Source organism: Drosophila melanogaster, chromosome 3L (assembly GCF_000001215.4).
Source record: "Drosophila melanogaster chromosome 3L".
Lineage (NCBI taxonomy): Eukaryota > Metazoa > Arthropoda > Insecta > Diptera > Drosophilidae > Drosophila > Drosophila melanogaster.
Window position 1 is genome coordinate 10,829,056 of NT_037436.4, and position 25,055 is coordinate 10,854,110.

At 39.4% G+C, this 25,055-nt stretch overlaps 1 protein-coding gene and 1 long non-coding RNA gene across 2 annotated transcripts in view; one reads left to right on the forward strand and one right to left on the reverse strand.

The window, feature by feature from the left end:
• Nucleotides 1-6,472: 6,472 nt before the first annotated feature.
• tna (tonalli) overlaps nucleotides 6,473-25,055 on the forward strand; it is a gene marked incomplete at its 5' end in the record, with an annotated part of 40,969 nt that continues 22,386 nt past the window's right edge. The window contains one exon of the mRNA NM_001382194.1: nucleotides 6,473-6,690. Coding sequence (NP_001368945.1) covers nucleotides 6,473-6,690 — 218 coding nt within the window. The remainder of the gene's footprint in view (nucleotides 6,691-25,055) is intronic.
• On the reverse strand, nucleotides 21,015-21,635 carry lncRNA:CR45169 (long non-coding RNA:CR45169). The gene is made up of 2 exons (NR_124862.1): nucleotides 21,529-21,635; nucleotides 21,015-21,447 (listed from the first exon to the last, which is right to left on the reverse strand). It is a non-coding gene; the product is annotated as a long non-coding RNA:CR45169 (long non-coding RNA).

Here is a 25,055-nt window from a genome sequence, read left to right on the forward strand (position 1 = left end):
CAGAGCAATGCTAGGGATATAACTTTTCCCTTTAGTTGCACATAAACTAGGGAACGGCGCAGTTATCGCCCGCTTTTACACTACGAAAAAACTGAATTTTGATATATATAATTATTTTTAGTTTGATTAAAAATGTAATGGATGTTTGGTTAATGGAATATTGTCTGGACCAACGCCACAAATCGTATTATTTGTTGATAGCATACTAATTAAATCAAAACGTACTAAACTAATTCTAATTATGCGCCTTCTATGAAATATCAAATTAAATATTATTTTCCCTCTGTGCACTCATTTTGCTCCGTTGTTCACTACGGTGCCACACTGCGTATACTTAATATACGGGTTCAGCCAAAACACTCAAACAAACGCACACTTACACACACTTGCTAAGCGAGGGAGAGAGACATAAATATGATATTTATGGCGATAAGCAACCAAAACCCACACACACACTCATAGGAGGATGTACACCGGATACACACACAGGACACACACATTAAATGCCAGATATCCTTTTAACACTTAAAGCGGAGAAAATATTAAAAACAAAAAACCGCAAAGTCAACAACAAAGGCAACAACAAAAACAGCAAGGGAATTTTTATTGATAAATGTGCAGACATACGAACAAATGCGTCGGAGAAAGGGGGCGTGGGCAAATGGGGCGGCGAAAGTGGGGAGTGGGCGGGATAATCGTGCTTGTGTGTGGCTGTCCCTCAGTCCGCTTATCTATCTATAATGTGTGGGTGTGTTTGTGTGTGTGAGCACTTCCCTCTTTTTGTCTTTTTGTCCATGCACGAGTGTACGAGTGTTGGTGGGTCGTGTCTATGTCGAACCGCAGAACGCAGCGCAGCACAACGAAAGTGTATAAAAAATTATGAAACAGCTCGCACCGTTCGTCGTGGTCGCGGCCCACCCAGCACCACCCTGCACCACCCAACTCCACACGGAAAACAACGAACTGCCCAACCAAAACACCCTTCTTGACCCATCATCAACAGCCTGCTTAACAATGGGCTAAATAATTTACAAAAACTATAAATATTTGGCTTAAAATCCAATGCGAATAATATTGATAGTAACTTATTAACTAAAAAAATGTGACTTAATATATTTAAAAAATGTGCAAAGAATTTGCTCAACAATTTGTTATTCACACTGCAGAGTTACATGCACACCTTGAAGACTTAGCATTTCTAAGCTCGCTCACTCTAAAAGTGCCCACTGTCCCTAAACCGGAGGTTCGTCCTTGCTGTTCGCGCCTCACACTTTACACACCCTCACCCACACAGCCGCAAATACACACCAACACAGGCGCACACACGTTCATATCACACATGCTGCCTTCTGACATGGTTCCGGCTTGTTTGTTTGGTTTATTTTATGACCATAACCAACAGCCCGACCGACACTCTGCCTTCCAACAAGCAGCAACCCCACCGGCCACCATCCAGAAGCACTCCATCTCCCCCGAACACCTCGTACACCCCTCGGTCCGCTCCTGGCTGGCAGTATCCTCAACTATTATACAGAGCCATGCCTATGCACAATGGAGGAGCAGTCGAGCTACAGGCCATGTCGAAATAGTACTATATGCTTCGAGTGTAGTGTGTGACTCGACACTGAAAGATATAAGTGTCACATGCATGCCAAAGAATGCTTCTATAAATCTTATATGCAAATCTAATATACAATAATAATACTAATAAAAGATAAAACAAATTGATATTAGTTTTAGAAAAGATTCAAATTAGGCTCACTTAACAATAGAAGCTCTAGTCCAAAAAATAAGAATAAATAATTAAATAAATACTAATTTCTTGTTTCATAGTTGTATTTTGTGCACGTGTGTGCATTGCATGCAGCTGTGTGTGTAAGCTAGTAGCTTTTGCCGGCTGTTTGACTCGGTTTAAGTTCACCGTGTCCCCTCAACTTTATTGTGTGTCTCTCTCTAACCCATTCACCCCGTCTCTTTCTCTGCCACGCATATAAATTGCGTTGCGCTTCTGCCTCTTGCTGGCTAAATGTGAATGTATGTGTCAGAGTTGCGCTTAGCTCGTTTTTGGTCCGCTTTTGGGAAGCTTAAATGCCATTTGTATGCATTGAATGTTGCATGCCACCCAGAATATAAACCCCCTGGGTACCCCAACACCAGCACTTGCAAATCGCAAGGAAATAAAAACTTTCGCGTTGTTGCCACACTTCCATATGCACATCCACACAGCAGCCTGGCAACCCTATTCTCCGCTCTGCATTTCGCATTCATATTTTTTGTGCGCTTATTTTTTTGTTGTTTGCTCCTAGCCGCAGCAGCTAAAATATGTTCGCCACACACTATTTCCCCCCCAATTTTCCCAGTTCCATTTGCCATTTTCTGATTCGTTTAAAATTTATTTTTTACCCCCTTAACCACTTTTGTGTCCTTTTTCTGTTTGGCTTCAACTTTGTTTTACATTTCTCTTTCCCCTGGCGAAAAGCTGCAAAAATGTTGACTCGTCCGCTTGCACGGGGTCAGGGGTCTGACAAACTGTACAACTGCCACCCGAAAAGCCCCCGAACTTCCACCTGTCCGCCCCCGGCAGAGTTCACCGTGGGAGTGTGACAAAGTTGACATTTGAGTTGGAAAAACATTCACCGCAGCAAAATTCAAGCACAAGTAACAGATATTAAGCCAGAAAGAAGTGTCCGCTCAAGGGAGTTGTCCGCTCAGAGGAGACTTAAGATTACTAAGAGTTAAGCCTAATGGCAGGGGGAAATAGTTGTAAAGTACTCAAAAATATATATCAGTTTGGAAATATATGACATTTTAAGATGTCCTAAATGCCATACAACTTGCATAATCCAGACCCAATCATAGTACCCATACCATAGTAATAAAAAAAATACAATAATTATTTATAACATTGGATTAAAATCAAGAAGATTAGATTTTACGTCAAAGGGAAAATATTTGTACACATTTTCAATATTGTGTCAAAAACTTGCGATGCTTCTTAACTAAGATTATAATTAAGCCTTTTTCCCAAAGGAAATAACTGACAAAGGCCATCAGTCAACTAAATCTCCAATGGAAACAAATGGACCAGAGAATAATCTCTTCAACTATGATTGTTGTCGATTTAAGAAATTTGTCAGATTATAGGAGAACTCTACTTAGCAAGCGTAATTTCATACGTCCTTTTTCGAGACTCGCTGACATTTTTGTAATCACCACTGATGACTCGTTTTATGTTACACATCGAAGTTCATGAAATTTGAACAGAACCCTTGAGACACTAGGTAGAAAATCTGTTGCTCAGGGTGTTGTACCAGGTATTGTTTTCCACATGCTGTGCTAAAGGGTTAAATTATTGCTATATCAGATCGTATTTGTATTTGGGGGGCGGAAGAGCAACCCTTAGAGAGTAACCCATAATGGGTGGGCGACCCGGGCATAACCCTTACGGCAAACCTTTGCGTACGGACCACCCCCTGAAAACTCACACTCTGATCACCCCCATGTATGGGCACTTATTCTATATTTTACTTAATGCATTCCCCGCTTATCCTCATTTTTATTAGTGTTTCAATATTCTTTTTCACTTTGCTTGGTTGCGTTTTTCCCAGCCATCCTTGCCCCATCCGCTTCCTGTTCTATCCCAGCTTTGTTTGCTCATGTCCTGGATTCCTGTTTGGGTTGGTTTCGTCCGTCCTCATCGGCTCTTTGGTTCTTTGGCTCTTTGGATGTGGCTCGTTTCAGCCATTAAATGGACAAATGAGGGATATAAAACAATTCGCCTTGGCTTCCTTTCTTTTCCTTTCGTTTCCTTTCTGCATGTCGCTCCTGTCCGTTTCCTTTTGGGTTTCTTCTGGCCTTTTTTGGGTCTCTTCTTGGATTTCTTTTTTTTTCACATAAGCATTTTATTTATTATTATATATGTGTGTGTGTGTGAGTGTGTGTGTGGATGGGTGGGTGGGTATTTCCTATTTGGTCCGGGTTTGGTCACTTTATTTGTTTGTACCTTTCCAATGCAAAGTGTTTTGTATCCTTTTTGTGTGGGGAGGAATGCGGAGGGTTACTGGGTTTGGCATTCGGGTGCGAGGATTTATGCTCATGTTGGTTTTCTGGGTGTTCCTATTTTGCCTTTGGGTGTGTATATCCATCCCACTCTCGTCTGGGCTCGTCCTTTCATGTGTCCTGTTTATGTAATCGCCGACATTAGTTTCTGACTGCTCTGCCATGTGTTTGCTTCACTTTTTTATGCACTCGCTCATATGATTTTTTTCAAATTTTTGCTTCTATTTAGAAAAAAACATTTTCAAATTTAATTTTGAGTTTACACCTTTAAGATTACGATTTAAAGGGAATTAAAAACACAAATTCTAGGCTGAAAAATATCTTAGCTATGTCTTTGAGATTTAATTAAACTAAAATCAACAATTTCATTATTTTGAAATATTTATCCTGCTAGTAATACTTTTTTGCCGATTTAGGGTACTTCACAAGTCGGCCTCATTCTGAATATTTTTTTCTAATGTTTGCTATCGTAGATGGAAAGGAATCTTCCCTCGATTCCACTTTGACCTGTCCTTGTCCGTTTCTTTCTCATTTATTTTGATTTCTTTTTTATACATTTTTTCCACTCATTTTTCCTTTGGCTTTGCCAAAAAGTTACCTTAATTTTCGAAGCTCTCCTTTTGGACCACTCCTTGCTGGAATTTCGGAGATTTCGTCCTTCGCTTTTTGTGCTGGCGCATAGAAAATGAAATGAAAATAAAATGATACTCATTAATTTGATAAATCGCGGACACAACAGAACTCGGCTTTGGTCCTCCTTGGGTTTTCTTTATGTACTTCCTTAGTCCTTTCCACCACTTCATCCTCTTAGTTGGTTTTCCTCGCTTTGCTTAATAATACCGAAAGATTTTATAAATGACCAAGCTGCAAATGGAAAAAGTTGACCTTTAGCGTAAATAGAAACACCATCAACCCACCACCGCCCCCGTTAAATGTTTCCGCTTTTGTGAGCGTTGATTTTGTTTTCCCCACCCCATCATCATCGTCATCTTTCGCATTTCTTCGTGAATTTTTAAGTAATTTCATCGTCCATTGTACACTTCAGAAATTTGTAAGCAAGACTTCTTCACCACTTGGGCATAGAAATATTCTGTCCAACATTACGCACTTGGTCAGCTATCTGCGCTCTTGCCCCTGCGTGTTTCCCTTATTTTCCTTGGATTTTTTTTCGGAGCTGCCAAGCTTTTATTAGCACACATTTAATAGGGTCACGCGTGTACTCCCACCCCGTGGTAGGTGTTTTTTTATTATTATTAATTTTCCAGCAAGTTACATGGGCACCAAGCCGAAAGCAAAACAAGGGCAGGACGAACAGGATGCGGGAGGAGCCAAGGAGCAAATCAACCGCCCACAAAACAGGACAAACACCAAGCAAACGAAATGCGAAAGGACACTTAACTGCGACGTACAACAAAAAATAGCGGTTCGTTGGGCGTTAGGAAATGAGGTCCTATGCCAAATGAGGTCACTTTTTCCACCTCTCACTTCTCAATTTTCCCAGCTAGACCGACGAACGACGAAAATATTTGAGGAATTACCCCAAAGTGTATTGCGAAGAAAGCGGAAAGTTAAGGTATATACTTATATTACTCTTTTAATAAAACTAGATCATTTAGAAAACTCGACGAGTTTAAAAATTCCCTTATTATTTGAATGAATTGAGTTACTATTGTGTTGCAAAGAATTTTCATAGAGATGGTCTATAATTTTCTAAGTATATCCCATACAAATGGGAATTTACATTGATGAAATACATTCATTGATATGAATTAAGAAGATATTTCGCAGTAATAGCAGATTGCAATATTTTTATTGAAAATTTTTCGAAAAGTATATTTTCAGCACTCTCAATAAATCGCACAGTAGGAATATTCCACTCATATGAGGATCACAGCACAAGGTCTAATGTACTTAAAACCCGACTTTAAGAGTTTATAGAAATACGCTGACAGTAGCTGCTGTTATTCGCCAGCTAACTGAGTCAACAAACCATTAAAGCAATCAGTTTGGGGATCGCATTGCATTACCAGGAATTTTTCATATATTACCGTGAAATGAAACTCGATCCCGGACGCACATGACGTATACGCAATATGCAAAAAGCTTCGCGTGGCCTTCAGAATGGGTGGTGAAGGCAATCGAGTGCCAGCCGTTGCTGTAAGACTGCAGCTGATGGCGCTGGTGATTAGTCCACCTATGGCTAAGATGTGCGCTGGCCAACTGTAATAACTACTGCCAGGCACTGGAGGCACTACTAATAAAAATTAATCGCAGAGGAAGTTGGACAAAGAACTAGACGGCAGTTGCCAAAGAGAGTTCGATGCGTTTGGAAGTGCGGTAAAAAAATCTCGGTTCGATTAGACGTGGTTTGTTCAACGTGGCGTATACGTAACGCAGATTGGCAAGTGGCGAAATGAGTGAAAAGGTGGAACAAGTGAAGGAGTCCAGAAAGGAGAAAGTCAAGGAGGAAATCACCAAAGATGATTCGACTTCCGTTTTAACGTTTGACCCACATCCCTATTTTCCATTCCTGTTCGATCCCTATTCGTCATCCAAATATGGCTCACAAGTGAGGGAAAGAAAAATCGATCGATGCTTGAAGCAGTTGCAGGATGCACTCAACGGAGGGAAGTATGTTATCCTTAGATATAATAGACTATATATATATCATAGATATCGAATTAGTATTTATAATTACAGTGTTAAGATAAGTCTTTCAGTTTTGAGACTTACAATAGTAACGGTACGACAATAATTTACCAAATCTATGGCCTCACACTACAACATAACAATCTTTTGCCAAGCGAATGACTTCATAAAGCAATCCCACCTTCTTTACCTACTACGTTCACCCTTAATCACCATCAATTATGTTCACTGTCAATTGGCAAATTGACAAACGATTGCAGTTGGATTTGTGTAAATAATTCAGAGCGAAGCACAATGCCAGCCGGGGCAAATTCGGCTCGTCCTCCGGCTGGCTGACTATTCATAAGGATCAAAGGCACACAGATGTACAGACATACACAGACATACACTGGCTGGCATTCCAGTTAACCCGAAAGTGAGTTGTCTTGCGGTTGTTGCTGTTGCTTGTCAAGGGGCATTAGCATTTCAGGACTGTAACTAATCACAAATGATAACATTTGCATGTGCAAACACAGACGCACGCACACACAGGCATACAAGGACGAAGGTGCGGGCCAGGCTATTTGCATACTTAAGTGTGCAGTTATTACCTTGTTATATCGATATAAATAACAACTGCGAAACGGACGAACACAGATTGCGCCTAATGAATCCTTGTTTGTTCTAATAAGTTTTTAATGCATTATTGATTTACACATTGACCGGACAAAAGTGGGACTTAGCAGCAGATTAAAATGGCCAGAAATCACCACAGCAATTGTAATGTTTAAATATTCAATGGGCTCGAGCGGAAAGTATTCAAACCCAATATATATATATATAACATATTCTTCAAAGCTCTTGATTAATCTTTCTTTCTTTCTCAATTGCTTGGCATAATAAATAAAAATTGCACATTCATAGAAAATACATAATATCAAGTATACGCCACGTAAACCGTTTGAACAAGACATATCCCTTGGCAGCAATCAAATCGAGGAGCACACAAAATGCATATGAAAACATTTAATTGTATTTGCATACAATTTTCCCATATCTACAGAGGCCAACACCCACTACGGTCAGAAATGAATATTTATTGCCAGCAAAAATTCAAATAAATTAAATAATGAAGATTGCATTTTAACGGGCAATTTTTGCATTTGGGATCAACACAACAAAAAAATATATAAAATTGAGAGAGGGTTCCTATCTCGATTTGTGATTGAATTGTCACATATCATATTTTGCTGATGACTTTTTTTCTATTTTCAGCTTTTTCTATAAATAAATAATAATATCAGAAATAATTTGTTGCACATTTCGTTTCGGTTTGCCAACCGCAAATACGAATCAATGGCACAAACATTCCGTTCGAGTTCTGTAATATTTTGTGAAACACAAAAAATAAAATGGCAACAAAATACATTTGCTAAAACTACTATAATAATAATTAAAACAAATAAAAATAGTTGCGGTGAGATAATTCACAGAATTTATGCGGAAAAGTCAAATATGATAATTGCAACTTTCCGTGGGAAACGGACAGTAGAAAATAAATAATGAGCTAAAAGTGGGAGTGGTGGTTGGTTGGTAAATGTGTGCCATATTTAAATAAAGCCAAAGCTGATTATAATTGAAATTTTGGTACGTCAAATGGCGCAAAAAATAAATCGAATAATTACAAAAATATTTACTGACATTTCATTCTGTAAAATGGGACAAATAAAAGTTAACTAGTTGAAAAATGTGCGGGAAGTGGTAGTTAAGTTAAAATACATTTGTTATTTGAAGAGCTGCAGTATTGCATAGTAATTATATTTAAAATTTATAATAATATTGCTCAGTTCAAGACTAACATTTTTTATATTTGTTTAGTTTCGTTAGCAGTAAAAGGTTAATATTTGTTCATTTGTATACAACAAAGTAGTTTGCAGTGCCTTAAAGAACTTAATTAAATTGTTCAGAACACAAAAGAGCCATAAATTGATTAAGGATTTTTACGACGGCCTTCGGGATGAATATCTCAAGAATTCCAGGCGATTTTCTAACTGAGTAAACAAACAAGATTTTCAATCTTAAGCTTGCTTCCTGTGCTCATCCCTCTGATTTTCCACTTTCCTCGGCTCGGATGCTGCAAAACTTTATTTCCATAAAGCGGCGAGCATAAAATTAATTTACTAATTGATGAGGCCCTGATCTCAATACGCAAAATACCCCGACGAATTATCATCATCGTCGACAATGCAAACAAGTTGAAATTCAATTACGCGAGCGACGGAGACGATGGAGGGCGAAGATTTGGAGGGAATGGGGCTCTTCGGAGGTGGAAACTGAGAAAAATAATCATAAGGCTGCGAGAAAACAAAGCGAAAAGCGAAGAAGCCAAAATGGAAAGGGAATTGTGAACTGAAGTGGGGCGGTGGATACGAGCTAAAGAGCAATAGCAAATATAAGTAAATAAATAAACCGAATAAACTGAAAATTTATTGAAGAAATACGCGAGCCGCACAAACAAAGGCAGCGTACAATGATGATGATGATGATCAATCGGTGGGGCTTTCAGGGGGGAGCATAAATAGGGGGGGGGAGGTGCCATATAGGCGACAATACGCAACCAAAATCGGCGACGATGCTGTCGATAAACCGACTTAAATCTCACACCCCGACGACAGCAATGGATGACGCCAATGAAAAAGCGACGACAAATGACGACTTCGACAATTAGAATCCAAGCGTTGCCCTGCTGCCCATAAACAGATACAAATGCAGAGAAAGAAAAATGTATCTCTTAATTACAAAAATCTCAAAAATGTAGAACAGGACTTTCCAGAGCAGTGATTACGAGCCTAAGATACATTTGTATCTTTATACATTTTTATATCACATTTTCAAGTAAAAACTTTTTTGCGTGTAAAAAGCCCAGATACGAAGTCAGATACAGCGACACTCCAAGGTTCCAAATGGGTCCATGTGCATCGAGTGATTTCACAACATTTAATAAATAATTTCATAATGGCTTCGCTGACTTCCATTCCGAAATTCAAATGAAAAAGTCACCGAAAAAGATTTCGTTCCTCTTTGCACATAATTTAATTTTGGTTGTTTTTTTTTTTTCCTCGTCTGCATCTTTCGTTTGTATGTATGTACTCAATTAAAAAGCAAAAGACCAAAGAAGCAGCAAAATGGAAAATTATTCCGAGAATCGTTTGGCGCTAGCTCGACCAATGCTGTTAAAACGCAGAAAAATTGAGAGTTGGGGTACGAGGATAGCGAAATTTTCCTTATTGGAAGAAATGGAAAAGTTCAAAGTTAAAGTTAATGAGGTGGCAGCGGGAAATGGTAAGGGATCGCAGGAAGTGGGGTCATGAAAACTTTTGAAACTTTTTGTCTCTTATTTGTGGAAGCGAGAATTTTATTAACCATAATTACAACTAATTCTGAGAGTTTTGGCCCATCCTAAACAATTGCATAAAAAGTTCAGTCCGTATATCAAAATAATAATTTTAAATAATTAAAGAGGAAAGTATGCTTCACTTTCAAAAAATAATTAATTATAATATAATTATAATTTAATTATACTTTTCATTTTCTAAAACTAATGCATAACACTTAGTGAACATTCCAATGTTTTAACAATATATTCTTAATTTTATCGGCTTGCTTCAAACTATAAGCAATTGCAACATGTTTTCAAAGTATTTTCTGCAGATCTTTCGCCTGCCTAAGATGCTTATAATTATAAACCAAGGCAAAAACTTTATTTATTGTTTTCGGTTCACTTAAGGCCTCTTCTCCTAATTCTTTGCTCATCTTTCTCGATTTTCACTTCGATTTCCATCACAATTTTAAGAATTGCTGCCCAGCTCCATACAACTAGTTGTGTATTTTCATTTCGTGGTGGCCCACAAAAACAATTTGTTTATGAACAAAAAGTATTTTCTGGGCGAGCGGGGATGGAAAATGTATTTTCATTGCTTTTGATATGGGAAATAATTTACAAAATAAATTAAAGCCATCTGGCATTAGCAGATCGTTGGTGGGCGCGGCGCGTCTTCTTCGACGGAATGTGATCCATGAGTGGAAAGTTCCAGTGGCAAAACCTAAACTAAACTTTAGAAAAACGCTTCCGCCTTCGCTGAGCGGTCGCCAATTAAATTCCAGGCACATCGTTTAGTTAATTAAGCCATCTCAATCAGGGAGACTCACACAATCCAGACTCTGAGACATTCGCCGAGTGACAGCGAAAGAACAACAATAATAGTAATGCGGAGAAAAGGCTTTCGCATGCCATAAATTAAAGAACAAATTATGCAAATCGCCAGCGAGGAAAACACATAAAGCTGACGAAAATGAGGGGGGGGGGCGGTGGAGTTCTGGGGACAAACAGCCCACAACGATGACGACAACAAGTCACCCACAACTGCAATTGCGGAATTAACTGCACTTGGCAGTAGCTCTAGCTCGAAGGGGGCGTGGCGGGGCGGGTTTGCAGTACTTGGCTGGCAGGCAAATTAAAAACCCAATGACGGCACAAAATCATAAACAAAGCAGTTGAGGAGCAGCCAATTCGAGGGGTTTCCAACTGCCACAGACAGAGGCCATCTTCCAATCTTCCGATGGCATGAAAGGTACAAAAGTAGCGAAACAAAGACACCCTTGGGAATATAAATTAAGCCAGGTATTACATTTTAAAAATCACCTCATGAACTCTAGAACTCAATATACCCTGCACCAGTGAGGCACATTTTTAGCACTGAGCTGGCGACAATTAATGTGATTATGTTAATTAATTGCCTTGATTAAATATCAATGCAATGGACAACTGACGTCTGATTGCCATTTCAAATGTATTACTTAATGAGTGCAAATCCGTTTGGCAAACAAACTGAATGCGATCTGTTCAGAATTTAATGTTGGATTGTACTTAACTTTTTAGATTTTTGAAATGTTTTCAAATAGATGTTAAGCATCTGGGGGCAATTTTAATATTGTTTACAATTTTCCAGCACCCTTACAACTTGGGTTTGAACATATGTATATGCGTAGTGCACATTTGAGCCGGTATAATGTTTCATAACTTTTAATCTGCTGTTTATTAAGCTGCGTATTGTTTAAATTAATACCTACCCCCTATAATATGTTTTAATAATCTCTCATAGAGCCCCTTACAATCACCCTCACTATCACGCTGCTCTTCAACCATATAATTTACCATGGCAAATGAACAAATTTTCGATTCAGTGTCCTTCCACGGAGTTTATTAAATACATATATCCATAAATAACGATGCCGGAACAATAATGCCCGCCGGCTCATATGCGTAACCCCCAAAACGAGCCTCATAAATGGCAATAAATGTCATAGCACTTAAGGGTTAAAAACTCGACTGGAAAAACTCCCAAAGAACTAGAATGGAGTTCAAATCAAAAGAGCAGATTGCCAAACGGCCCAGCGGGTGACCAGCGTAGAAAAAGGCATTAGAAATACTCCCTAAATTCCAGCTGTTGTTCATCGCCTCGTTTAGTTTTGTCGCTGTTTATGTTAAACATGCACTTTCGATTTGGCATATAATTTTTTAATACTGCCAAAAGATCGTTTCGCTTTGCGGGGTGGAGGCCGCCACCACCCGTTGTTTTGTTTGGGTGACAAAAATGCCAAATGATTGTACACAGGGAAAAAAAGTTATCGTATAGAAACATCTCAAATTACTGTTTGGATCACAAGAAATTATAAACTTTTCCGTCTACTGAGCAAACAATCGAACAAATTAGTTATAAGGTAAATGATCTGATTATTAGCTAAAGATCTCAACTTTAATATAACATATTTTTTGTATACATTATAATAAATATTTATCATATATAAAGTAAATATAAATATAAATAAATAAATATAAATAAAAATTCATACTAAACTCAGTTGGCTAAAACATCAGTAGCGCCGTTTATAAAAGCTAATAATATATACAAACTAATCATTTTTTCCAAGTACACAAATGTTTATAAACAAAAGATGAAGCAAAAAATTCGGTGGCTTGAGGTTAAAGCTAATGCTGATGCCAACAAAACGTCCTCCCGGATCTCCAGCTCCTGTCAAGGTGCGAGGAGACATCTACTTAGCTCCTGTCAGACATTTTCATATTCATGAGGCTCCATCCCCGTTCCCATTCCCATCTCCTTCTCCATCTCCACCTCCGGTTCCATACTCCGGCTGTAATCCCAGCTTCTCGCATTCGCCTCGCCCGATTCTCGAACATTTTTCCGCTGTCTCTGGATGACGGGAACGGGCAGATTGTGCACGTGTCAATTGAAATGAATGTCGCCTGGCGTCCCGCTGTCGCTGTCCTCGTCATCTTCACTCCCCCTCCCCCTGCACTTCATTCCATCCCGTTCCGAATCCCTCCCTCAGAGTCACCCACTCCAGTCCACGGAACAACTGCGTATGACTAATCTTTGACGGTGGCTTTTGTTGTCGTCATCGTCTTTGCAAACGAAATTGTCAAGAAAGAAACAAAAGGCAGTTGGGGGGTGGATGGGAGCTCTCCCTTTTGTATACTCGGCTGGGAAGTACCCTCTAACGAGAGTGTCACCAAAATAGCTAAATTTGCATCTTCACATGGAATTCTTAATTAGTTCATTACCTTTTTAATGCGTTTTAAAAGGTGTACCACAGTACATCACAGTCAGTATTATAAAAGATAATATGCATGTACTTTTGATTTAGCTTAAACTTATACGTTGTATACTAAAACGGAAAAGAGTATTAATTACATTTATTTAACATATGACAATTTAGTTATGAAACCGAACTGGTTCTCAAAATATGGTAGCATATTTTCATAAAGGTTTTCTTACCAAATCATATGTAATACATATGTTGACATATTATACCCAACAGCAAAACCGCCAACCACTCAAATCCAAACCCCATCAGCTTCTTCAAGGATAAGCTCTTTCCCAGCTGCATTTTCCTATGGATTCAAATTCCACGAATCCATTTCCCAACCCTTTGATGTCTTTCGAGATACAAATACGTACTTTCTACACATGCACTTGGGCATCTATTGACTGGGAGTGCAGCTTGTTACAATGGAAGCCCGAACCACCGGAGAATCATGTGGCATGCTAAAGGCAAATCCCAAAAACCGAAACCGAAAAATACAAATAGACGAGCGGAGAGCGAAGAGAGAAAAATTGCGTAGCAGTCGAGCATTAAACCCCTAAAGACACCCTTAAGCACCCTCAAGTATTTACATTTGAATTTCACACAAATAAACTCGTCGACTGCCAGTCGATTCCTACCCGGACCTCCGACCTCCCGAACCCAACGGCCCATCCTGTCCATCCATGGCCCTCGTTTGATTTTTTCCTTGCCTTTCGGTCTGGCACGGCATCCCTTTTTCGGCATCAAAATTAATAATAACAATAAATTGAAAATGGCAGACCGGCAGAGCGAGTGGGTGCTGGAGGGTGGAACGGGAAGCCGACTTATAACCAGGAGGTATTGTACCATTTTACGAGTGCATGCAACAGATAAGGAAGGAATTGTAGTAGTTTTTCAAAATCGAAATATGCACGCGTCTCGAGTGAAAACTCATTAAAACAATAATATACAAGGGGTGGTACAAGTCTTGCAGCCATATTTTAAAACTCTAAGACAGCTAGATAGCTCGGTAGCCTTTTCATTCTAAAAATAAATTTAAATAAATATTTAATCTATAGAACAATCTTTTTGTCAAATATTAACTCGTATTAAATAAAGTAATTTCTCTAAATTCCTTTTTGGTCCATAAATATTAATTAAAGCGGATTTATCAAATCATAGTTTAAATTGCATTTTAAAATTTAACTCTTGTTTAGACCTATTGTTGTGACCCCTGCTGTGCATATCTATTCTGCCCGACTGTCTGTCAACATTTCGCTGCGACCGTGAGTGTGTGTGGTGCTGGTGGTTGACGGCTTTTTCGGTTTCCATTGCAATTGCATTTTCAGCACACAAAGTGGGGGTGAGTGGAGTGGGCGAGTTGGAATGGGGGTGGGGTTGGGTGGTATGAGAGGGCTGGCTCATTCCCCCATTTGACACTTGGCCAGCGTGTTGCCATTTATGCTTTTCCATATTGATTTTCCAAACCGCCCCGTCTCTGCACCTAGCTACCCGTCTTTGTTCAATGTGTTTGTGTATTGAATTCCAAATGAATCGATTAGCTACGTTGCCTTCACTTAGCCCATTGATTTGCCATCGTTGTTGTCGCTTTTGTTGTGCTGTTCTCTTTTCCTTTTCCATTTCCACATCCACTTCCACTTCCTCTTCCTCCCTGCTCCTCTTACCCGTGATTGTTGTTTGCTTTGCCTTGCATTTAATTAGTTTTTATGAGCATTTCCCATCTCCGAAATGGCAACAGTACTCGGCTGAATTACCTGAGATGCGAGATACTTTCGAGTGTAACTGCCCAATTGATTTGACAAATCAGTGGTTGATTATTACACCGAAATTTAATAGTTGTGGGGGGTCATTTTACTGGGTAAGCAGTTCGAGTTTAGTAATTACCCAATTCGATTACCAAAGGGCAAAGTGAACATTCAAACTATTTAATTACACTTTACATTCGAGCAGAGTGGCTTCATAAATGTCAACTTGAAAAAAATAATAAAAAGAGTATTCTGTTATAATTAAAATCTTATACATGTTGAATTTTCAAGTGTTTGTATAAGATAAATTTGTATTTCAAAGTCAATGTTTATTCATAATTACTAAGAACTTATATAACAGATGTCACAATATAAGTAAATTCACCCTGCTATTCAAACTCGATCAAACATACATACATTTAGCAAGCGGCTGCACAAACCGTTGGCCAATTAAGACTCATTTCAGTTTGAGACCGATTCCAACGTAAGAACTCATGCTACCCTATAGCATTTCCTCAAGGACGACAATTTGAAACAATTTCCTTTCATTATGCCTTCCAATTTTCCCTCGCTGACTTTCAACACTTTTAATTTGCTTAGGCTGCTGGCAGTCAGGCAGGCACAAATCGCATCGTTCAGTAGATCGCCTCGAGCTCCCTTTTCGAAGCAGCGATTTCTCGGGGTTTGTTGCGGATTTGGCTGGCAAATTTTATTAGCCTGTCCTGGGGGCTCGACTCGCAAAGAGCAGGGCTCAAGGATACCCGTGGCCAGGCGCTCAGCAAGGCCAGAACCTAAACGGATCTGGACGGGTGGCGAAGCGGGAAACCAACCCCGCCATTCGAACATCATCCGCACCACCATAGCCACCACCACCACCATCGTATCACCACCACAGGGCTCAGTGAGTGGTTTGACATTTGTGCTGACGCGCGAACGTATGCACACAAGGATGTGGAACACGTCAAAAAAGGGGATGGGTTTCGGGAAGAGCGATGAAGCTGTGCACGGCGGAAAACAATTCATTAGTTTGAAATATTTGGCCCTTTTGGAAAGTTAATTACCTAATCAACCAAATAACTAGAAATGTGCAAAATAAGCACACATTTTCGATGGCAGGGCAACACTTGCGCTGTTAGTGTGACCAGGTGTACAAATCATTCAAGTTGTTATCATTTAATGATCGATTTTCTCTAGACTCGGAATATAAACATTTTACTAATACATCACTGTGTCTTCAGATAAACATAAGTGCTTCCATAAGCGAAACGCAATCGAAAAAGGCGAAACCTTTACGATAATTTTTCTTTCTGTGCCACGATGTAGATGTTAAGTCTGAGGATTGATGCCTTTACAGGGTTGGAAGTTGCGCCGATAATCTCGATAATGAAGTGACTTCGCCTGCATGGTCATGCATCCTGTTTGGCTTCCTTGTTTATCTCTCTCCGTCTGCGCTTTGATATCCGGCTGGCATTCAGCTTCCAGGATCCAGAACTCAGCATTCCGGATTCAGTTGGCAAACCCTTAAGTGGTGGGTTTTTATTTGTGCACGGTACTTACTTGCCTCTCTACCTCTTGTCTCACAGACTTTTGACCATTTTGCACGGAAATTGAATTTAAATTGGAAGTTTTTAACCCCGGCGTGCGATAATCTCAAGTCAATACACAAAAATCTACATGAGACTGGGACCGTACAGAAGACGGCAACCGAAAACGAGACCCTGACAAAAGGTATTGCGTAATACTGGGGCAACTTCACCGCCCTGCGACTTATCCACCGTGGCAAATGTTCTTTTCAAATTCTATTAGCAAACAAATTTACTGAAAACCAAACACAAGAACCCAGAAAGAGGGTTGCCGGGAGGGAGGGAGGTTTTCTCGGGTCTCTCTCTCTCGGTTAGGTAAGACCATGACATACAACACGTTATTTGGTGTAGATAAATGAGACAATTGTTCCATCTAATTATCTGATAATGCCAGCGATTTCAATGATAATGAAGCGATCTCACCGCGTAGCAATGTAGAGTAAAGTCGAACAATGGGGAAGACAAACACCCCTTTTGGTTTTTGGAATTCCTCGAAAGATTCCAATCAAAATGTTTGTTTAGACAGAATTGGTTATGAATAGAGCTTTGAGCCAAGCATGAAGTTGCGTTGAATTGACTTAAATGAGATCGGTACCTATACAAATTGGTTGATAGATAAATTATTTATTACTTGGAGAAGTAGGTTAAAAGGTGCGTGTTTGATCATTTAAAACATAAACCACTTTTCTTAAAATTTTTAAAGAATTCTTTAATCCAACTTAATAGAATTATTTCAATCAAGTTGGAGGCTTATTTCAGAAAAGTTTTTGAATAAGTATATTTAAATAAACCTAATTCTTACCTCACATTTAGTATCAAGGTCACACTGCTATATATACTTTGCACAGCTGTTAATTGAAATCGGAAAAGACGTATTCAATTTTTGGATTATTCTTTTTTAATCCCTCTTCTGCAGTAGTGTGCTTTCTCCTTTTTACAGGGTATTATCTCACCTCCCACTCCCTGCATATGTTCTATGTTGAAAGTGGGTATCTCGTCGTCTCTTGAATACTAATTCCCTTTCACGTCCATCGAAGTTGCTTATTGCTTTTCATATTTTTTTGTTGGTCCTTCGTTTTTGTATTTATTTTTGTTCATTTTTTTTAGCTTTTGCGTTCTGCGTGTTTAACCCTTTGAGGTTACATTTGGCGTGTGTTCGGGTGTACACCCCACACCCAACCTCTGGCAAAAAAAAAAAGGTTCGAATTTTGTATACGCACCATAAAAAGTAAGCGAAAAAAGCAGAAAAGGATTTCTTCGACAACAAAACAAGCGAAACCGATGAAAAGTAAAAGCTGAAATAAAAATACATGAACTTCTAGGTATATACCTACCTACCTAAGTAAATGGCCATGCGTTTATATACGTTTGCACACATATGTATATCCTCGTTCATTTTTTTTTGGTATATTTAATCGCAAACGATGACGCAAAAAGAGTTCAAAGAAGGCAGGCATTATGAACCCCGAAGTAACCCCAACACCAAAACCATAACCAGACACGGGGCTGCTGGGCAAAAGATGCTCGAAGGGATGGAAGGGGGGTCTCAAAAGGGGTGTGCACAACCCACACCTCATCGGGGACATTTAACCCTTACACACACTGGCAAACATGTGCGTCGCAGGGAAGTTATTATTGTGATTATGATGATTGCCGTTCAAATAATTTCGAGTTTGAGCTTTGACTTGAAAGAGATTCCGTTTGGCTGCCATGATCTACCCCTCGACTTTCCATCATCATGCAAATGCAAATGAGTCAATGAATGGGAAGTATAAAAACGACCTCTGAGCCGGAAGTTGTTCAGGTAGTCAAACAAGGATGTTCCTACGATAAGACACCCTGTTTTGATCGACGGCGAGAGCGCAACAGGATGTACATTAGGAACCGCTAAGAGTCCAATAAAACGCTACCCAGGAGAGATCGCAAATAGAAAGAAGAAAGGCAAAGGAAAGAAAGAAGTGAGGGAAAGTAGTAAAGCCACCACCAAGATAAAGATATAGGTGCACTAAGAAGAAACCGAATGAATATATGTACCTAAACGTGAACAATTGTATTGCAAAAGAAAAGTTTTTGCCTGCTGATATCTAAGTCTATCACTTGGAATAAAACTGAAAGGAAATTTGCAGTATTTGAAAGATTGCAAAATTTAAAAATTGTATTGTTGAATAAAAAGTATAAATGTTTATAGAACAACTGATCAACTCTAAATCATTTGCATCTTTAAATGATCGCCTTATTTAACTAAATTATGGAAATCCCACGATCATCAATTATAAATGATACAGATTGGTCATTTACTAATCTTGAAGTAGGCACCCTTTTTCCCCAGTGTAGATAGGATCAGTCACCACTAAAACCCAACCGCACAGGGGCAACGCTTGTGTTCGTAGGCATGTGAAGAGGCTCGAAGGCCTTTTGTCAACCGGGGGAACAACAGAAGCCTCAAGTAGGCACAACTGCGTCACCATCAAGAGTTGGCTAGACAGGATAAGCAGGGGCTGCAGGAGCAGAGGAGCTGAGGCGCGGAGGACCGAGGGCAGAGGACTAAGGACACTGAAAGGCAGTCAACAGACGGCAGACAAAACAGACAATTATCGGGCCACGCAGTCATGACACTTATATCATGTGTGTAAAGCGATATTCCAGGCCATCCAGAACATCGATGGAGTGGACTTGAATGGAGTGGAGCGTGCTCTCTTTGTTCCGCGAGTGTATCTGTGAAACTGGCTCTTAATTCGTGTCTATATCCGTATCTGTATCTCCAACTGTGTTCGCATCTCCATCTGTATTTGTGGCGTATCCTTGACATTCATCGTCGTTCCGCCTGAGGAACTGCGGATTCTTTGCGCCCCGAGCTTCTCTTTGGTGAGTGGTGCGGTTTATTGGTTTGTAATAAGCTCTTTGAAGTGTTTAATTGAAGCTTTTGTTAAGCAATTAGACGGCAAAGTGAAGTTGCGCCGAGGTGTTGCCGCCTATTGGTAATTGCCCAACCTAAGTGCTATCTCCGTTTATTATGATGAAAGATAATGTTTTATCGGTGCGGTGCAAGGGGGAGAACTTCACGAAGCGAAGTGGAAAATTGGTATAGGGGTGGTCTGATTTACCTAACCCAGCCGCTTTGGTACCGCTTTCCATCGCACTCTCACCTTCCCTCTCCTTAGATATTATTTATTGTAGCCGCATTTTATTTTTGTGTATCTATGGAATGTAAGCAGACAGCCGATTGCATTCGAGCATCTTCGACTGCAACAGCAGCGGCAGCTTGTTTTGTGCCAGCCGACACAGAGATACAAAGATACACGGATACCCAGAAAAATGCCCAGATACAGATACATTAGCTCGTAGGCAAGCAGTTGGGTAGTCACTCAGATTCAGATTCAGATTCCGAATCCGAAAGCGATTCGGCGTCGCATGCAAACGCAAAAACAAAACAAAATGAAATTATCATTGACCGCCGATCATGATCATCATCGCGATGGAATACGAACACCATCGTCATCTGCCTTGTATCTGTGTGCGTTTTGGAGGTGATCTGCTCTACTATATCTCTCTGCTCTGATATGATCGCAAGCTGACTGATCCATTTGGGCGATGACTGCGATGAGTGGATTATTCTATGACGACGGTGATTTTGGAAGGTGAACACTTAGGGTTTTGTTTGGATTACCTTCATTAGATGACAAAGAAGAATCACTCACCATATAATTTTGGAAAAAAGGCGATTAATTGCGTATTCTGTATAATTTAATGTTCACTTTAAATTAGAAGTGGCGTTAAACTGTTTTTTTTTTTTTCAATTTTAATTCACTTAATATTAACAATAATGGCGGACTTAAATTACCTTACAAAGTTTAAGAATTATTATTAGTAATTTAACGAAAGGTATTAAATGGTAAATATCATTCCTATTTTAGTTCAATAAAACCCAATATTTTTAAAATAAGAAATTTGTTCTTAGCAATAAGTACGATCAGTTTCGAAAATTGATTTCAAAATTATATTCCAACTTATAAATTTAATGGTGCTTAGGATTTAAATAGTTTTCTTTGAAGATTTTATGTGCCCAATCTGATCCCAGATAAATTTGACCATCTCTAACTTCGGTTTTCCCATCACCACGCATTTTTCCGAAGGAATTTTCCTCTCTGTTTGTTGTTGTTGTTGTTGTTGCTGTGTTGTACTTGATTGTGGCATAATTTCTCGCTCGCCTCCATTTATACAATCCCTCACTGTCCGTCTCTATCGCACCCCTAGCCCCATCCCCCTCGCACTCTTCACAACCAAGTGCAACGCATAAATTTTTTATTTGTTTGGTATTCATCTTATTTCGTTTAATGTATTTTTATTTTCAGATTTTTTGTTGGCTTGTGTTTTCCATATTTCCTTTTTCTTTCAGCTTGTTTGGTGTTTTTAAGATAATTTTGTTGGTGAAGAGGGCAAGTTGTTGTTGTTGTTGGTGTTGGTATTGGTATTGGTATTGTTGTTGTTATTGCGCATAAGTATTTTGTGTGTTAATTTGTTCGTCGTTGGTGTGGTTGACGGGTTGGTTCAGTCATTCAACTATATAAAGTATTGTCGTTCCTTCTTCCTCTCATTTATTATTCGTTTCGTTTCGATTTCGTTTATGTACAACGCACTTTTCACTTTGTTGTTCGTTATTCGTTGTTTGTTTGTTGTCGATCGTTGTTTTTATTTATCGCTCTTGTTGTTGCGCTTTTGAAGCGTGGGCATGTGGCATCCACTTTTGTTGTAATTGCGTCGGGTAACTGCATGAATAATTATTAAGTTATTCGAGGAGGGTCGTAAAATGAGGGGTATGCAGATGTACTGCACTCACTCGCACTCACCCCAAAAATTTATGGGATTTCTCCCTGATATCCGACTTATTTTTAGACGTGCTCAATCATTTCTTGGGGGGCAGCATAATTAATCGACAAACAAAATAGGGTCTTCTAAAGGAATGGATTCTAAAATCAAAATGCAACATAAAGCAAATACTTCAAATATTTCAAAAACTCCTCAATATTACTACAATACCATTTTAGAATAGTATTAACATTTGTATTCATTTGCTCATAATATTATATTCCAAATATGCTCATTTCCATAATCTCCCATCATAATTTGTATTCAGCATTTGCTGACAATAACATTAAAATTCAATTACTTTCAACCACCACTTCCTGAAATTTGATCTTCTTGCACGAACTGAAAAATTAAATCTTCAATCCAATTTTCAATCTCCTGATATTTCAACTCGCTGCCGAAACACCGAAATCAATTTTAATCTCTAATAAAACCCAATTTAACACTGTTAAGCCTGCCTGCAGGAATAGCCCAAGCCAAATGGTGTTTTCTGTGGCTTTAATTAGGCTTATTAAAAGAGAAGTTATGCGCCCGGTGTTAAGCCACCATTGCCGTATCAATTTACCGCACACGGAAAAGGCAAAAAACAAAAAAACACCCAGAAAACTCCAGAAGTTGTATTACAACGCTCACAAAAAAGAAAAGGAAAAAAAGAGAGCGGGAAAGAGGAAAAACATTTTCATTCATTTCAAATGCGAGAACAGGAATCGAGAGAGCTAAATAGAAATTCCGATGGTGGAAGCCATCATCATCATCACCATTGCCATCATCACCATTGCCATCGCCATCGCCATGTGGCTCATCCTCATCCACTTCTTGGATGTCTTGAGGCTTCTTTTTCGGGCTCTTTTCTCTCGGCGGCGTTGTGATATTTATGTTTTCATCAAAAGAGCAGGCGAACAATCAAAATGCGCTGCACTCGACTCCAGAGCAGAGACCCAATGAAAAACACACAGATGCAGATGCAGATACAGATACAGATACGGATACGGGTGCGGGTTTGGGTTCGAGTTCGAGTTGGGTATTACTACAGCTGCAGCTGCAGGTACAGATACAGATACTTCTGGTGCAGATACAGATACAGATGCAAGTGAACTGAACTAAGGTGAAGTGAAGAAACTACAAGCAGACAGACGGCATCAGGCAGCAGGCAGCGCTTTAACCTCATATTTATCCAACAGATACTTATAGCGGAGCGCAAAAAAGCAAGCAGCGACAAAAGAAATGAAGGCCCCACAGTACCCACCAAAGTCCCCATAACACTGAACACAATGCAAACTCATTTTCATTTGTTTAAGATTGATACATATTTTATTTAATTTTATAAACGCATCATTTTTCTTTGGGTCAAATTTTCAGTTTTGATATTACCGCACTATATTATAATTCAAATTAAAAAACATCAATCAAAAAAAATTGTAAAATTACAGCCTAGTTTACTTTATTTTATTATAGTATCATTCAAATTGTTGCCAAAATCTATATCAAGAGTTTTCTTACTTCCCATTTAGGTTGTATTATAATTAAACAACAAAGATTAAATTGAGCAAATTAGTTGATAATTTTTTTGCGTTAATTTCAAATTAAACATAACTTCATGCCGATCTTAATTCGAATTTCAAAGTGATTGGATTAAAAAAGCAGCTCTTTTTCATTTTTGACCTCGATAAATATCAAAAATATAAAAAAAAAAGATCGAGTGGAATATTTAAATTTAAATAATTTACGGTGCACCCGAAACGAAAAGAAAATACCCGTAGTGGCAGAGGGAAAGAGGAGGGGCAGGAGAGAGCGAGGCAAGTACAGGCAAGAAAACAAATTTCAATAAAATATTATTACGCTTACGTTTATCGAACGCAGGCAGCGAGCGAGCGAGCGAGTGAGTGAGTATCTTGCAGATACTCAGATACACGTCCGCACTCATTGTGCGAGCTGCTCGACGTCGTCGGAATTCCGATGGCGATGATGAGGTTGCCGCCGATGCGATGGAGAGGATGATGAGGTTCGGCTCAGTTGAGTTCAGTTCGGTTCGGTTTCGGTCGCCAAGCGTTATAAATAAACCATATCCATCAATTGCTTAACTCAAAACAGCGCTAAAAGATACAAAAGCGATACAATAGCACCAACAAGAACAACAACAGCGGCCGCAGCGCCACATATAAAGATACAAATACAGATACAGATACATTTGCCCGATCCCAAAACGAAACCCAAATAAAAACAAAAACCCCGAGCAGCGCGGAGCGAAGGAAAAAAAATCATAAACGAAACCGAGCAAAGAGCGAGAGGAAAAAAAAAAGACGAAATAATAAAAATAAAAACGCCAAGAAAATCGTCAGCGTCGACTGATAAAATGCATGAAAACCATTGGGTGGGGGGTGGAGGCGGGCTGGCTAAATCTCGAAGTATCTGCCGGCAAAGAGCCACCCAAGCCCCATCCCCCTTGCCGACGCCCCTGCTGCCAACCAAGTTCCTCCTTGATTTTTCCTCTTTCTCTGCCTTTTTCCTCGCATTTATGCTGCTCTCTTGAAAAAAAAGGAGAGGCCAGCGTTTGGAGGGCTATCCAGGGGCGCCCGAAACGGGGGACCGAAGGGACTAGAGTGGCCCAAGGGGATGGAATGGTGGGGGGAGGGGGGGAGGGTTTGGCGTTGAAGATGTCGTCGTTGTCGTTGCCTTTCTTTCACTTTGTGTGGCAGCCAGCCAAGCACTCAGCATAATTTTGCACGCTCTTTTTCTCCTACGTTTTTTGCTGATTATTTTTTGCAGACCCCCGAAGGGGGAGGGAGGGGTTTGGGGTCTTGGTGGGGCGGGGCGGTCGGGTAGGTGTACCGACCTGCACGTGGAAAGGTGTCTGCTTTAGACCCAAACCATCCATAACAAAAAGCAACAAAAGCAGCCAGCAAAGTTTATCGTTTACTGCTGCTGCTTTTGGCTTTATGTTTTTTTTCCCCCACGTTTTTGTGGGTGCCTTTTTACTACCCTACAATTAGTTAGCTCTTAACTAAAATATAAATAAGTAATAAAATAATAATAAATACTACACAAATTTAAGCGACACTAATTGCTTTATGAAATATCATTTGTAACCCGTTTGTTGTGGATCCTTCTTTTATTGTTTACATGATATATCTAACAAAAATATTATTTTTTGACCTCTTTTCCTTAAGCTGCATGATCCCAACAGTTTGTAAGAAGATTGGGATGTTAAGTGTTTATAATAAATATTTTTCTTTTAACTGATAATGCAGTTCCTTTATTCAATTTTATTTCGATATTGGGTGTACAACTTCCCTTTTACTCGAAACACTTTTTTCGCTTTATAAGTGTATTTCGAGTTTCGCCCTTAAGCTTTTCATTTGGGTTTTTATTTTCTTTCTCTGGCTTTGCCTTTGCACGCATTTTACTAGCATTCGCTTTTCCGCACAGCCACCCGACCCCCCCCCCCTCCCGCCAGGCAGCAACAACAACAACAGCAATAACAACAACAGCAGCAGCAGCAGTTGTAGCT